Source organism: Centrocercus urophasianus, unplaced genomic scaffold (assembly GCF_019232065.1).
Source record: "Centrocercus urophasianus isolate 14NV4802_14NV808 unplaced genomic scaffold, USGS_Curo_1.0 seq_29, whole genome shotgun sequence".
Taxonomy (NCBI): domain Eukaryota; kingdom Metazoa; phylum Chordata; class Aves; order Galliformes; family Phasianidae; genus Centrocercus; species Centrocercus urophasianus.
The window spans coordinates 1,153,101-1,167,629 of NW_024884855.1; the positions used below are offsets into that span (position 1 = coordinate 1,153,101).

Below are 14,529 nucleotides of genomic sequence, written 5' to 3' on the forward strand. Positions count from 1 at the left end.
TAATCCTGGGGAAGAGAAGGCTCTGGAGAGACTCACTGCAGCCTTTCAGTATATAAAAGGAGCTTATAAGAATGATGGACTTCTACAGGGCTCTGTAGTGACAAGGAGCAGCAGTTTTAAACTAAAAGAGGGGACATTTAGGTTGGATATAGGAAAGAAATTTGTCACGCAGAGCGCAGTGATGCCCTGACCAGAGTCATGAGTGCCCCATCCTTGGAGATACCCAGGGTTTTGGATGGGGCCCTGGGCAGTCTGAGTTGGTGGGAGGTGTTACTGCCCATGGTGGGGTTGGACTGGATGTTCTTCATGTCCCACCACTGCTGCAAACGAAGTAAAGACACTGGGTTCAAAGCAGAGCGTGTATTGCAAGCAGCTGCGACATGTCCACAGAGACTTGCAGCTGCCAGGAGAAGAAAAGAACAGAGGGGTTAAAAATGATCCCAGTCTGTAGGGTTACACTTTGTCATGCAAACAGCCCCAGGGCAAACCCCATCCCAGGAGGGTGAGGGGATGTTGTGTGGCTCACCCAGGGCTCCGCATCTGCCCCCGGGGCTCTGTGCCTGCCTCAGCTCTGCTCGCCCCCAGCACAGCACGTACAGGGTGCAGGAGCAGCCCTTGCTCTCCTTCTTCTCCTCATGAAGAACCAATATGGGGTATCTGCCCCCCATCCTGCCACATGAGGCCAAAGGAAGGGGGCACTTGGGCAAGGTCTGGCGCAGGGACCGTGAAGAAGGAGCCTCTTCCTCCGTAAGTGTTACTTGCATGCAAATTCCAGTGTCCCAAAGGAGGGGGCTGCACCCTCCCCGAGTCCAGGCAGAGGCTGGCAGCAGTCTGTCCCACGCAGCCTCCCACTGTCCCTGGGGAGCTCTGCTCAGCTCTAGGACAAGTAAAAACTACTTCAAACCAAACCCATGCAAGGCAGCTATTTGCTCATGTGTCTCTGTGGCTGCCAGAACCCCCTGGCAGCAGTTTCTCTCCTCTTTGGGGAGGGGGGGGGAAATATATATATAAATTTATATGTAGGGGTCCCCGCTGCAATCGCTCTCCACCGCAGCCTCATCTCTCTGCCTCCATGGTCACGTTGGCCTTCTGTTCTGCCGTGGCCTGCTGGGAGACGGTGGCGGGCCAGCCCGCGGGCTGCGCTGGGGGGGTTGGAGTCCACATGGTCTGCTGCTGGCCGGGGGGTGAGGCCGTGGGCCAGGCAGGGTTGAAGGCCCCGTGCTGGGGCAGCGGTGGGGCCGGGGGTGGCGGGGATGTCGCCATAGAGGCCACAGGGCTGCTGCTGTTGAAGCTCTCGGAGGCCTTGAGGCGGGAGAACATGGTGAGGGCGTCGGGGAAGTTGGGCGGCGTGGCTGGTGTGTTGGCAGGAGTGCACATCTGTGGAAGGAGAGAGGCGGTCAGCGGGGCTGGGGCTCGTCCCCAGCTTATGGTCTCCATCTTTTGCCTCCCCCTGAGGCAGTGCCCCTCAGCTCTGCTGCACACAAAGCTGCCTGGACCTGATGCACAGCGCTGATCTGTAGGACCTAGCCAGCACAACCCAGCCCCTGGCTTGGGGTAATGTGGGTGTCACGGAGGTAAGAAGGGGAGGCATAGAGGCAGAAAGGGACGAGACATCGTGTCCTGATGATGTCCCACACACGGCAGCTGCCACCAGCCTTGGGACAGCGCTGCCTTGGTCTCTGCTGCAATCTTCTCACTTTATTTTGCGGCTCTACCAATGATGCTCCCTGTCGGTTGCAGATGTTTAAAGCTCTGAAGCTTGATTCTGCATCAAGAGCTCTTGGATGGGACCCTGCCACGTGTGCTCCTGTGCCCAGCTATGCTGGACGCTCCCTCCATACAACCCCTGTCCTGCTGCCGTGTGGCCCTGCAGGCACCAGGCTCAGCTTCTGCCCCAGAGCCCCTTCCCACGGCAGCCCAGCCCCGCCGGGCATTCACTCTGCAAGCTTACTGCATGCTCCAAATCCCCATTTGTCCTGTACAGTCAAATAAGGACACGGCAGCCAGCAAATCCCTAAGATACATCTGCCCAGGCAGATTACAGGTTGCTGAGGCACAAAAGTTAAAGGGGCAGAATCTGAGATTGCTTGGGCAGACAGCACCCATGTGCATGCATGGCCTCATGTGTGCTCATGTCCTTCGTGTCCCCCTGCAGGAACAGGGGTTTGCACACTCAGGTGCTCCAGTGAGAGCACAAGAGCTCATGTGTTTACAAAGTCTATGCGGTCTGGTGCTCCAGAAACCCTTCAGCCTCCTTCTGCTGTGCTGGGACTGCAGGCCATGCCCAAAGCATCCTCTATCAGATCACTCTTGCTTGCGCTGTGGGAGTTGGGAAACAGTGAGCTGGGCTAAGTGATGGCCCCATGTGCCTGCCAGCTGATGCTGTGGACAGGAGGGATGGGAGAGCACTTACCATCTGATGGTGGTGGCTGTAGGGGATGTTTGTTTCTTGGAAAAAAGCACTGAGCGCAGTCTGAAAAGAAAAAAAAAAAAGGAAAAAGCAAAAAAAAGGAAGGAGATGTTAGCAGCAGCATACAAACAGGGCACCTACATCATCCCTGCACACACAGCCTACTTCCAGCTTGGGGTTCACATCGTGTGAGAGCCAAACTGCCCTAACACAAGCTTGGCCACCCAGCCCAGCATCTGTTTCAGTCAGGACAGTGTCCAAGCCTGGCCCTGGGGCTGCACTGCACAAGCACTGCCACCTGCCTCTGGGGCCAGCAGGAGAACAGCCCTGGTGCCCTGGGTCTGCACTCCACGTGCAGCTGCTCCTGTGGTCCCAAGCAATGCTGCGCTCGTGTCTGCTCACAGCAAGGCAGGCAGCCATCCCAGTGCTCAGGTCCATGGCTGTGCACGGAGCAGGGCCCAGCTGCATTCTCACAGCTGTCAGCAATGCCGCAGGAAGGGAGAGGAGGGAAACCAAACCTAACCCCAGCATGAGAAGCACAGTGGGAGCTGCTGAGATGCGCATCATAAATGGGACAGATTGTGGGCACTGCCTTTGTGCCGGGAGCTCCCCAGGGCCATGGGTGGGACTCTGCCCACTGTGTGCACCCAGGCATGCTGAATTCAGCTGCCAGGCAATACGGTACGACCAACATCGTTTTGGTTTGCTTCCAGTTCAGACCAGTAATAATCTGGTGAATGCGTCATGTGCCCGTGGCATGTGACAGGCTTGAGGGCTGCAGGGCGTGGGGCACAGAGGGGTGAGGAGGGCAGGCGCCAGGAGCAGGGCTGGGAAAAGGCAGCGGGGCTGACTGGATGCAGGGTCAACAACAGTGAGGCTGCCCCACATTCTGCACCAGGTGTTAACTGAACTGGGGCTAGGAAGCACAAATCAGTTCCCCTTGTTGATCTGATGGAAAATGGCTCTGGAAAGGCGCAGCTTGTGCTTGCAGCACTGCAAAGCTGGAGACCTGCTGCTGGCCATTTACAGCAGGGTTTATGGCTTCCTGGCTAACCTATCAGCACTACGTGACAGCCAGGGGTTACCTGGTTGCTACGTCCCATGAACAAAACATGAGAATCCAGAGATGGGTGGGGGCAGTGATTGCTGCTCTGGAGCCTGGTAGCTCCAATCTGCAGAGGGGACACACAGCAGTGGGGCTGGCGGGGTGGTTCACAACTGTGCTTCTCTGCCTGGGCTCAACAGCTCTGGGAGCGCCCAGTGCCCCACATGGCACTGCAGAACTCAGTGATGGCTGCAAAGCACGAAGGGGAGATCTGCAGATCAGCCCCAAGAGCTGATGGAACCAGGGCAACTTCCCTGCCACTGTGCTGCCTTCATCCTGGGTTAGCTCCGATGGCACTGCCCTACAGTGTAACACTGCAGACAGAAAGGAACGTGGTAAGAAAGAGAATGCAGTGAACGGGAAGTGCGCGCAGAGGTGGGGGCTAAAGATTGTAGGCTGATTAAATCTGCTGTATGCTCCTGCTCTCCAAGTGGCCTTGTATCTGGGGCTGTGTCACCAGCAGATGGGACAGAGAAGGTCCCTGGTGTCCCCTGAGCCCCCTTTCCTACCCAGAAGCCATCATCCTGGTGGGGGAAGCACACCACAAACAGTCTCTGTGCCCAAACACTGTACCTTCTGCCTCCATCTCCATGTTCCCAGCACTCCGGGCCTCACGTTTCTAGCTCCAAGGGGCAGCTGCCCCCAGAGACCTAGCATCTGTGTGTCCACCAGGTGCCAGGACCAGATGTGTCCAGAACTGTGGGTGCCACCTGGTCTCCAGCCAGTGTCACAAGTGCCAGGAGCAATTGGTGCAATGGCAATTAATGCTCTTGATTGAGCCACTGCAAGGAATCTGTCCTGGGGATGTGAGTGGGGGCAGCTCCAGGGCCTTCAGCCACAAAGGGAAGGGGAAGGGTCTGGATAAGCTTTAAATACATCAGGACAGGAAGTGGAAATCCAACCACAGCCACAGCAGGGCCCAACAACCGCTCCTCCTCTCGCTCCCCTCTCACAACCTCGCTCCCCTGAATACACACTACACTCAGCAGCAGCAGAAAAGCAGAACCGAGCTATTTTTTAAATCTGACGTCTTCTTATTCCTCCCGAGCAGCCCCAGGGGCAATCGGCACATAGCAAAGCCAATTAATATCCTTCTACCTGAGCAAGGAGCCTGAGCCACAGATCAGCCCAGCGTTCTGCAGATGCCCCAGTGGCATCTCGCAGTGAGATGGGAGCAAAGGGACAGCGAGTGGGAGACCCACGCATTGCCTACGGCCCTCCCGACGGGGCCATCACCTCACAGCCTCTTTCTTGCTGTCTGTGAGAGGCAGCAGACCGCCTGGCCTGCCGTTGTGCTCCCGGAGGAGCACTGTGTGACCACAGACAGCACGAGCAGAGGCAGTGGGAATCGGCGCCGATCTCAGAACTCCAGCAATTTGCTCTCACCGCAGATCCGGGCCAGCCAGCAAAAGGGCACCGCACAGAAGAACAAAAGCCTGAGAACATGGCATTCTGGAGGGGAGGCAGCACCTCCCCGGCTGGGCTCCCTGAGCAAGCCGTGCCCAGCGGCCATTTTGCAGAGGGAACGATCTGACCGTTGCACCAAAAGTGAGTGGGAACGTGGTTAATGGCTCCTCGCCTGCGTTTGTTTACAGCCGCGCTTCCTCTGAGTCATGTGAGCTCCAACCGGCAGGAGAGGCTGCGAGCACTTGTGCAACTCGCCCGGCGGTGGCAAAGTTCTGCCAAGAGTCGGCTTTAAGAAAAGCGACTTTTGTCACCCGTCCCTAAGGCTGCGCAGGGCGGGGGGAGCCGATCCTACAGGCAATGGGGGACACCGTTACGCTGTGTTGGTAAACAAAGCCCGGGGCTGTGCTACGGAGCAGGGACGCGGCAGCGTCCGCTCGGCCCCTTACGTCCCGCATGGCTGCGCCAGGGCTGCGCACAGCCGGGCTTTGGTGCCAACATTGGGGAGTCCTGTACGTGCAGGCGATGGGCTGCTGCCCACGGCTGGGCGCAGCTGAGCCACCCGCTCTGCATCCCGCCTCAGACCCGCAACACAAAACAGACGCTTCAATTGGAGAGGTGCCACGAGCGTCAAATCCATCAGCTCCAGCCTAGCGAGCTGCCGGGGCTGCACGGGAAAGGACAAAACCCCGTTTAGAAGGAACGGGCCGCGCCATCGCCGCCGCGTTCCCCGCGCTTTCACCGTGCGGGAGCGAAGCACCGAAGCGCCCACCCGAGACCGCGCCGTGCTGACAGCGCCGCCCGCGTCCCTGATCCCGCAGCGGGGAGGGCCGGGAGCGGTACGCGGAGCGTTCCACGCTCATTCGGGGCCGCCTCCCGGCCCGGGGCTCCGCGCGCGGAGGCCCACGAACGTGCGCTACCGCGGTCCCGCGCGCGGGGGCCGGGCACGATCCACGGCCCCGCCGGCAGCGCGAGTCCTACCCGCGTCCGCGGCGCCGCGCTCCGACTCCGCGCCCACGCGCCGCCCCGACGTGCGCGGGGCTGGGGGAACCCGCGGCCTCCCCGAGCTCCCGGGGCGGCCTCACCTCGAACTGCCAGTGTGCCGCCTGCAGCAGCTGCTTGGCCTGGTCGGCGGCGCAGCCGGCCGCCAGCACGAACTGGTTGATCATCACTTGGTGCTTGAGCTCGTCCATGGCCCCGGCCCGCCGCCCCCCTTCCCTCCCCCCCACCCTCACGGCGCCGCCACCATCGCGGAGCCGGCGCGGCTCACGCCAATGTTTACTGGGCACTGACTCACGGCGCCCGGCCAGCCCCGCCGGCTGCCGCGCGGGGCGGGACGGGCGGGGCGGCCGCGCGGGGGGTGCCGGGAGATGGAGTCCCCGCCCGGCGCTCAGCGGCGGCGAGCCTCCGCCGCTTGGACTCCATCTCCCGGCATGCCCCGCTTTGTTTGCAGAGCGGCGGCGGGCGTCGACGAGAGCTTGAGTGACCCGTACGGACAGCCAACCGCCGCTCGCGGTGTGGTAGTACCTTACCATATATGGTCAACAACACCGCCGTCTCCAATGAACGAGCGGCGGGGGCGGGCCCGGCTGGGGTGGGGCGGGTCACGTGGGCGGGCGAACGGGGTGGGGGGGGGCGCGGCGCGTCTCCGGGCGTGCGGTGTTTACAGTCGGCCGCGTGCGGTTTCCTGTTGACGTGCGGGGAGCGGCCGCGGACGACCGGGAACGGCCCGTGTGCCTCGGGACTTGTGAGGCTGCGCAGGGCCTGCTAGGCTCCCGCCTCGTGGGTTAAAGCCGAGGCCTGGCACGGCAGCGGCGGCAGCGCGGTGCTTCCCGGCTATCCCGCGACCTGTTGTGTCTCTCCCATCCCTGGGGTGCAAACCCCGCTGCGCCTCTCACCCCCCACCCTGTGTTTGGGGGACGTTCTGGAAGCCCTCTCCGCCGTGAAAGGGTGCTTTGAGCGCCATATGGCCGTAGTGGGGGGCGCAGGCGGCGCTGCCCGAGGACAATGGCGCTGCTGAGTACCAGGAGCAATCAGTGTGTGCATGGGGAAGAGGAGCCGATGGAGTGAGATGGGGAGCACTCCTGCTCCTTGGAGCTGAGGAGGGCTGAGGGCCTCCAGGGAACTGCTCCAGGCTGCAGCTCATGTTGCCGTGGTGGGCTTTGCCTTGCTGGGTTGTTCATAGCTAGGCCTGTGCTCTGTGTATGGTTGCTGTTGCGGCTGAGGTGTTGGACCAGAGCAGGGTGGAGCTTGCAGGCTTCAGGCACAAATTGCCTCAGTGTTGCCCAAAGTTGTGTGCCTGGAGCCAGCTGTCCCTCAGTGCCTGTGTGTCCTCCTACAGCCACCGCCCCAACATCAGCAAGGAGCCATCTGTGCAGAGGCGAGCATGTCAGAGAGTGTTGCAGAGGGGAAAGAAGCAGAAGGGCTCTGCAGCCAGCACTGCAATCCTCCTGCAGAGTTACATTAGCTAGAGAACACCGTGCACTTGTGGAGATCTTGCAGCTTCGTTTGTGTAGGGGGAAGGGCTGGCCTGGGTCCAGCAGGGTGTCTGGGGAGGGCTGTGAGCTCTGTGCAGTGTTAGGGAGGCAAAGTTCACAGGCATGCCACTCCTTCTGGCCAGGAATAGCTGTCAGCGCTGTCTCCAAGGCTTTGTTTTACAAGCAACTGAAAAAGAGTAGCAGGGAGGGGGCAGGAGGCAAAGCATTTTGCTCTGCTAGGCCACAGGCTCCATGCAGCTGGTTGGACTTCGGCTGAGCAATAAGCACCAGGCTGCAAGCAAACACACTCCTTAGTTACAGGGCTGCTTGTGACTCCAGGATGCACTGTGAAAGGCAGCAGTGACGTTGTGGGAGGTTGGGTGCTTCCTTGCAGGGCCGTCACGTTCCCAGATTGACGTTCCAGTGCCCGAGGTCCAACCTCAACACCTTTTTGATGGGTGAAGAGGTGGTGCACTGGGTGCTGGTGCTCTGGGACCTGGTGCCCCGGCTCTTGGTGGCAGTGAGCTGAGGACAGAGCTCCCAGCGAAAGGATCTCCCTTGCACACTGCTCCTCCTCGGCCACCCTGCTGGATAGCATCGCTTCACCTCTACATCTCGCCTACAATCACGCACGGCCGGGGTTGCGCCCCGCACACAGCGCGGACAACGGGAAAACAGCGGAGACAGGAAAAACTGCTGCGCGCAGAACACATCTCTGCGCGTGCGCCGCAGCGGCGCCCCCTGCCGGCGCAGTGCCGCGTGCTGAGGGGAGAACGAGGCGGAGGAGGCGGCTCCGCCGCGGGGCCTGACGGGAGTTGTAGTCGCGGGCTCGGAGGACTCGCTGTCCCAGCGTGCCCCGCGCCGCCGCCGCCGCCGTGAGTGCGGGTGCGGGCTGCTCGCCGCCGCGTTGCCGTGCCGCCCCCGGGCCGCTGCCGCCATGGGCTCTCTGCTCAGCCGGCGCATCGCGGGCGTGGAGGATATCGACATCCAGGCCAACTCGGCCTACCGCTACCCGCCCAAGTCCGGTGAGGGTCGTGGCCTCGGGTGGGGAGCGGGGCTTCGCGCGGGGCCCGGCGCTGCTCGGCGTCCCGTCCGGGCCTCCGCCGGGAGCAGCGCGCGGTGTGCGGTCCCGCTCCGGGTGCGGGGCAGACTGGGGCCGCTCCCGCCGCTCTGGAGCTGCTGCCGGCCGTGGGGCATCGGGGGGAACTCGGAGCGGGGGAGCGGTGCGGGACCGCCGTGCCGTCACGGTTCGTGTTTGTGTGCGAAGGGAGAGCTCGGAATACCGGGCTCCGTGCCGGGCTCGGCCCGAGGCTCACCGACGGGCTGGCTGCAGCGGCCGGCCGGCCGGGCTCAGCTTCTGCGGAGTGATCTATTCCTTCCTTTCACAAAAGCAGCCGTCAGGGCGTTCTGATGTCTCTCTCCCTTACTGTTCCCACACGCTGTTCCCGTGGCTCGGGACAGGTGCTGCGCCCGACGGGCTGTCAGGGCTGTGATGGAGCCGGGGTTCCCCTTGGGTTTGTTGTGGCAGATCTGAAGCGGAGGCCTGCCGTCGTTTGTTTGTTGCAGGTTTGCCTTCGGTAGGGATGGGGGTTTTCCTCGAGCCCTTTCCTGGTGCGGCTCCTCGGGAGCTGCCAGGCCTACAGGGAGTGCCAGGCACTCACAGCTAACGCTGGCACTAACAGCACAGCTGGCACCTGTCTGATGCTGACACATGGACAGGATTTTAGATGTTAGATTCCAACTGGATTAATTATTACTGCCGCACACAACGAACCTTCAACTACTTCTTTGAATTCATCACCATTCAGTTTTCTTACTGTTGTAATTAGTTGGATCAGCATTTAAGCTGTGTTGGGCTTCAGCCAATGTACTCATAGACAGAAGTCACAACAGCAGTGCTGTGTTGCTGGGGTCTGCTCCACACTCACTTCCCCAGGAGCAGTGATGCCCCTGATGCTGTCACAGAGCATACCAGTGCAGCCCCTAGTAAACCAAACAGCTGATGCTTTCCAGCAGTTGATTAAAAAACATACTTATTTCCTTAACAGCTTTGGATGCAATTAGGTGCTTGTTAATTGTGGCTGAATTTTCTGTTGTACTTGCTTGTGTTTTTCTGGAAAGCACTCTGGCTGTGGCCTTTCTCCTCATGTTCTTGAGGTTTATCCAGCAAGGCTGTGTTGGCTTCAGGGAGAAGAGCTGTTGGAACTCACACTGATTTATGCAGAACAGATCTGAGCGCTTCTAAGCTATAGTCAGAGGGTTACTGAGAGAGGAGTGGAAGGAGTACTGCCATTGCCATAGCTTGCCTCATTTTAAGGTGATGTGTTCAGGTGGACGCTGTCCCCTGGTCCTGCAGTCCTTGGGCTGGCTGACTTGGGGCTGGCAGGGCTGCTGTCCCTAGCATGAAACCCCACAGCCTGAAGTGGGCATAGATCAGACGTGATTCCATTGAGCTCACTGGAAATGGTTCATAAAGTTCTTAGGCTAAATGATAGCTAATTATTCCCAACTCAACAATATCGCAGCAAGCTCTGTACTGCTTTAAAGGAAAAAGGCAGATTTTCCATCTGATATATTGTGTGTTTGAGTGTCTGCCCTGCAGTGCCAGCCCGACACCCCTGCAGGCTTTTGGCTGCCCACAGGCTAACTGAAATGCAGAAGTGTGGGCAGGGAGTGCTTCCTGAGCTGACTCTACTGCTGGGGCCCTGTGTGGTACTGGGGGTTCTCTGCTGCTTTCTGTGTCCCATCCCTCAGGGTTCAAGCAGCTCCTGACTCGTGGCAGGTGTCTGTGCAGGCTGCTGTGGCTCTGACCAGCTGCTGGCTGGGATTGCTTTGGTGAATGCAGGTTTGCATTCTGGAGCAAGTATGCCACCTGCTATGAAAGCTGTGTTATGCAAGGAGAAAGCCACAGAGTGTGGGCATCCCAGTGGTGATGGAAGCAGCATGTCAGCCTCCCTGTGGAAGGGAGCGGAGCTACTTTACCAGGCAGTACTGAGCATTGGCATCTCACTGAGTCAGGGCTGGGTGCAAATGCTGTGATGAATATTTTCTTTTCCTCTATTGGCTGTTGGGGTGCTCAGTGCTGGGTCAGCCGTGCTCTGTGGAAGATGGAGCTGGCTGTTAGGGAATCCACCTTGGTCCCAATGAACCAAAGTCACTGACAAGGGGCTGGCAGATCATTCAGCAGCCTCCTGCAGCCAGCATGCAACAGGGTAATTAAGAGTCCTCCTCTGAAAGTTCCTTGTGTGGTCCTCTGAGGTTCTGGCTATGGGTTGTCTGCGTTTCCCTTTCTGCATCCAGCCAGGTGCTGTAAGGTGACTCCTAATTTCTGTACGTTGCTTTTCACTGGTACTTTTTAATCTTCCTTGCTTTGTGGAGCCTGCAAGCATTGCTGATGCCTGCCTGGTTGGAAGGGAGTTGGAAGAGCGCCCAGCCTGTAGTGAGGAATCAGTGCCTCCATGCACTGGGCTAAAAGCAGGTAATCACAAGGAGCAGCTCCTGATCCTTGCTGTGCTTCTGTGCTTGGAACAGTAGAACGATCCGTGTCATTGCACACAGCCTCGCCGTTTGCTGCCCCTATCACTTCAGCAACCAGTGAGCAATGCACCAGTGCTTCTGCAGCTCATTTGTCAGCTCATTGCTTGTTCCCCAGAGCTCATCCGCAGTGTGCGGCGGGCAGGGCATGCCCTTGGGATGGCCTTCCTCCCCTTGGAGTAGGTGCTTGCAAGAAAATTGCAGACCTTGGCTTTTTTGGGAGCAAAAAGGAGAGAGATGATGCCTCTGTGAAACCTGCTTTGTTGTTTGGACCCAGTCTGTCACCTTGCTCTTGGCTCGGGAGCCGCGTGCATTGTGACAGTGCTGGGACAGAAGTACTGCAGGTGCAGTCAGTCCCATTGTCCCTGTTATTGTGCTATATTCCTGGAGGCCTTCAGCCCCACCTGCTGCTCCTTCCGTGCCACCTTCTCTGCAGGCACTTGTCTTATGGCTCAGCAGCAGTTTCTTCCTTTGCTGTTCTAATTGCTTTTGTTGATCCGCGTTCTGTTTAGCCCAACTCGGAGCCCTGTTGTGATTTGCCATGTGATGGCTTTTGGTGACCTGGGCACAGAGGTTGGTGAGGCTGATTCAGGTGCTGGCCGAGGAATTAAAGAAAGATCCACTTCTTTCACTTCACCATTAATTCTAATAGTGGCAGGAAGCCTAAATTGTCATCTAACTGCAGTCTCTTCACAAAGGTGCTACAGTACAGCTGTCCCAAGCAATGCCTCTGACCGTCTTGGGATGCTCTGAAAAGCAAGCTGTCTTTGGAAGGTGCTGTGCTCAGTGGTGGTGAGCTTGTGTCCCCTGGGGTGGGATGCTGATGGCAGAGCAGTGAGTGACAAGATGGGATGGACGGGCACTGGCATGGATTGAGAGGCCCAGAAATACAGGCTGTGCTGAGCCGAGCCCCACATCAGTGTGATGCTGGATAATCAGCTGCTGCAATTCTGAAACATCCTGCACAAGCGTTTTCTTCGCAGTTAATCAGATGAAATGCCCCAAAACACAATCCTACTTGACCCACATAAAATGTGAAATTAATTCCTATCCCTCAGCGTTCGTCATGCTTTTCTGAACATCCGTGTAAGCACAAAGCACCGTGGTGTATCTCAGCTGCAGGGACTGCGTCGAGCTGGCTGTGCTTGGAGGTTGTGTGCAGATCAGCATTTTAAGTTCTTGCTTCTAGGGAGGGGTGGGAATAGGTGGTCTGCCAGTTGGAGTACCTGTGTGTCAGTCTGTGGATTCTGAGTAGGTTCTGTGCTGAGGTTGGTTGCTGTAGCTGGAAGGACAGACGTGTTTAATGTAAACATCTGGACGCTTGTAGGCTGAGCTCAGCAACAGTGAGCACTCATCGTTAGAGCACTGCCAGCTGTGCAGAGAAAGAGGTTTTTCTTGAAGCATAAAGGAGGAAAACTTTAATGGAAGAAGCAGAACCGTTCATGAAAGCCCTTCCATTTCAGAGTAAATCATGCTTTTAGCTAGGGGGACTGAAAATCCTTCCATAATGCTCCCATAGCCATTCACGTGAATAGTTACTGCTTCTGCAGCTCATTTTAAAACAAATTCTAGACTGTCTGTGCACCTGGAGAAGGTAATGAGTGTTTGGCTCCAAGTTTAAAAACCCCACTCTAAACTTAAAAGAAGGCAGTTTGAATGGAGCCTTTTAACACCCTCCTGATTCTCAATCCTTGGAAGCTCCGACTCCGTGAAGTTTAGGTGTGAGTGTTCTCTCATAGCCTTTCTAGAAGGAAGCTGCATCTGTGGTGTTCTCACACGTGTACGTGTGGCTGCAGCTTGGGGGCATGGGAAGGAAAGCCAAGTGCCCAGCAGGAGCCCCCGGGGTGTGCAGGGAAGAAGCCTGGTCCTTCTGTGAGCAGGTGTGTGTGGGACAGAGGTTTGCATCCGGAGCTGCCACAAGGAGGAAGGATTCATCAGAATTGAGAAATATTGGGAAGAGCTCTTTCTTTTCTGGAAAACAAGTTAAAATGGGATCATCTCCTCTGTAGTGATTTGCTCCAGGGTGATTTTGTTCTGCGTCTGCTGTTGGCAATGACCTTGTGTAGTACAGGGAAGGAGTGAACAAGCAAGTATTTTCTCTGCTTTGTGCTCGTATGAATTGAGAAATGCGTAGACCAGCTGTTTTCTAGGAAGTATGGATTTAAATTTTTTCATAGAACATCCTGAAGCTGGAAGGGATCCATGAGGATCATCGAGACCAACTCCTTTTATTTCCCTTTTTTTTTTTTTTTCCCTAGGAAACTACTTTGCAAGCCACTTCTTTATGGGAGGCGAGAAGTTTGACACCCCTCACCCTGAGGGATACCTTTTTGGTGAGAACATGGATCTAAACTTCCTTGGGAATAGACCTGTTCAGGCAAGTTCCTATATCCTATCTGTTTTGCACTTCTGTTTCAGGCCCATAAAGCCTCTTCATCAGGTTTCCCAATTGGAACATAGCATCAGTTTTCCCAAATGGAACATGGAAATATTTTGAGGCTCGCAGATGGGAGACTGTGGAAAGCTGCCTGCTCCAGTGCAGAGCCTCTGTTCAAGTAGAAAGTGCAGGTGAAGAACACAAGTAGGAAGGAGGGACTTCAGATGGAAATTCTGCTGGACGTGCAGTGCTGTGCAGGCAGGAGGAGGCCCACCAAATACCCTGTGCCATGTCTGCGTGCAGGGCAGTGATGAAGTGCTGACTGCTTCTCCTTTGCTCTGTGAGCAGCAGCTGCACAGCACTCCAAGGAAAACAGAAGGTGCAGCTGTCAGCTCAATACCCGATGTGCTTACGGCTGCAGGGACTGGTTGTGCAGTCTCAGAGTTGCATTATCTGTGTGTCTCAGCCTGGGTTCCCTTGCAGACATTCTGGCACTGAATTTCATTTCTTCAGAGGGGAGTGGGTGAGAACACTGTTAACACAGTGGGACATTTGCCAAATGGGTTTAAGAGTGGGAGGCTGTCGTGGCCTACAGTTTGCCGATGTAAGGCAATGCCCTTTGGCAGCTCTGATTAATCTTTAAGGAAGAAAAAAACGACTTGAACACGCAGCAGCACCACAGCTCTGTGGAAATCGGCCAGTTTCTCCTTTTGAAATAACTGAGGACTGGATTGCTGTGTGTGCAGCACTGCTACTGACCACAGTGCTGAGCAGTTGGGTCACAAAGAAAGCAGTTGCTGCCTCCATCAAGTCTGTGCTGCCTGTGGCTGTGGATTGGCACCCTCGTGTTGGTCAGAAATGGCATGTTTTCTTTCAGGCTCCGGGTCTTGCCACACCAATGAGCTTCTGTGGCCCAAGGGAACGATGGCACAGGGTTGTGTGTTGGAACTGCCTGAAGCTCGGCGGGAGCAGCAGTAGGCTGCCTGCTTAGCAGATTCCTCATTTCTATGGATACACTCATATTGGTGCTCCCTGATATTCCTCTGAGTTAGTTGTACTCAGTAGCTCAGCATTGCTGCACAGCTCCTCATAGCTGTGTTTGAAGGGCCACAACTTTGATGTGGCTGTGAGGTGGCACTGCTGCTCATTACATTCCCTGTAACTGTCAGCCTGAGAGCCTGTCTGGTAGCTCTGTATCTCTGTGTCACAGTGTTGCTCTGAT

At 57.1% G+C, this 14,529-nt stretch overlaps 2 protein-coding genes across 5 annotated transcripts in view; one reads left to right on the forward strand and one right to left on the reverse strand.

The window, feature by feature from the left end:
* Positions 1 to 345: 345 nt before the first annotated feature.
* UBALD1 (UBA like domain containing 1) lies at positions 346 to 6,125 on the reverse strand. Its single transcript, XM_042828113.1, has 3 exons — positions 6,005 to 6,125; positions 2,414 to 2,473; positions 346 to 1,377 (listed from the first exon to the last, which is right to left on the reverse strand). Exons 1-3 carry the CDS (start codon positions 6,110 to 6,112, stop codon positions 1,057 to 1,059), a joined length of 489 nt encoding a protein of 162 aa, XP_042684047.1. The 5' UTR covers positions 6,113 to 6,125; the 3' UTR covers positions 346 to 1,056.
* Positions 6,126 to 8,294: 2,169 nt separating this feature from the next.
* MGRN1 (mahogunin ring finger 1) overlaps positions 8,295 to 14,529 on the forward strand; it is a 47,727-nt gene continuing 41,492 nt past the window's right edge. For all 4 annotated transcript variants that reach the window (XM_042827774.1, XM_042827771.1, XM_042827772.1 and 1 more), the window contains exons 1-2: positions 8,295 to 8,421; positions 13,189 to 13,307. In XM_042827774.1, coding sequence (XP_042683708.1) covers positions 8,334 to 8,421; positions 13,189 to 13,307 — 207 coding nt within the window. In that variant the 5' untranslated portion in view covers positions 8,295 to 8,333. The remainder of the gene's footprint in view (positions 8,422 to 13,188; positions 13,308 to 14,529) is intronic.

Excerpts from the sequence above, each read along its gene's own strand:
- UBALD1 (XM_042828113.1), bottom strand. The coding sequence starts at position 6,112 with ATGGACGAGCTCAAGCACCAAGTGATGATCAACCAGTTCGTGCTGGCG. Across the intron at positions 2,474-6,004 it reads CGGCACACTGGCAGTTCGAG|ACTGCGCTCAGTGCTTTTTT; the intron begins GTGAGGCCGCCC and ends TTTTCTTTTCAG. Across the intron at positions 1,378-2,413 it reads ACAGCCACCACCATCAGATG|ATGTGCACTCCTGCCAACAC; the intron begins GTAAGTGCTCTC and ends CTCCTTCCACAG.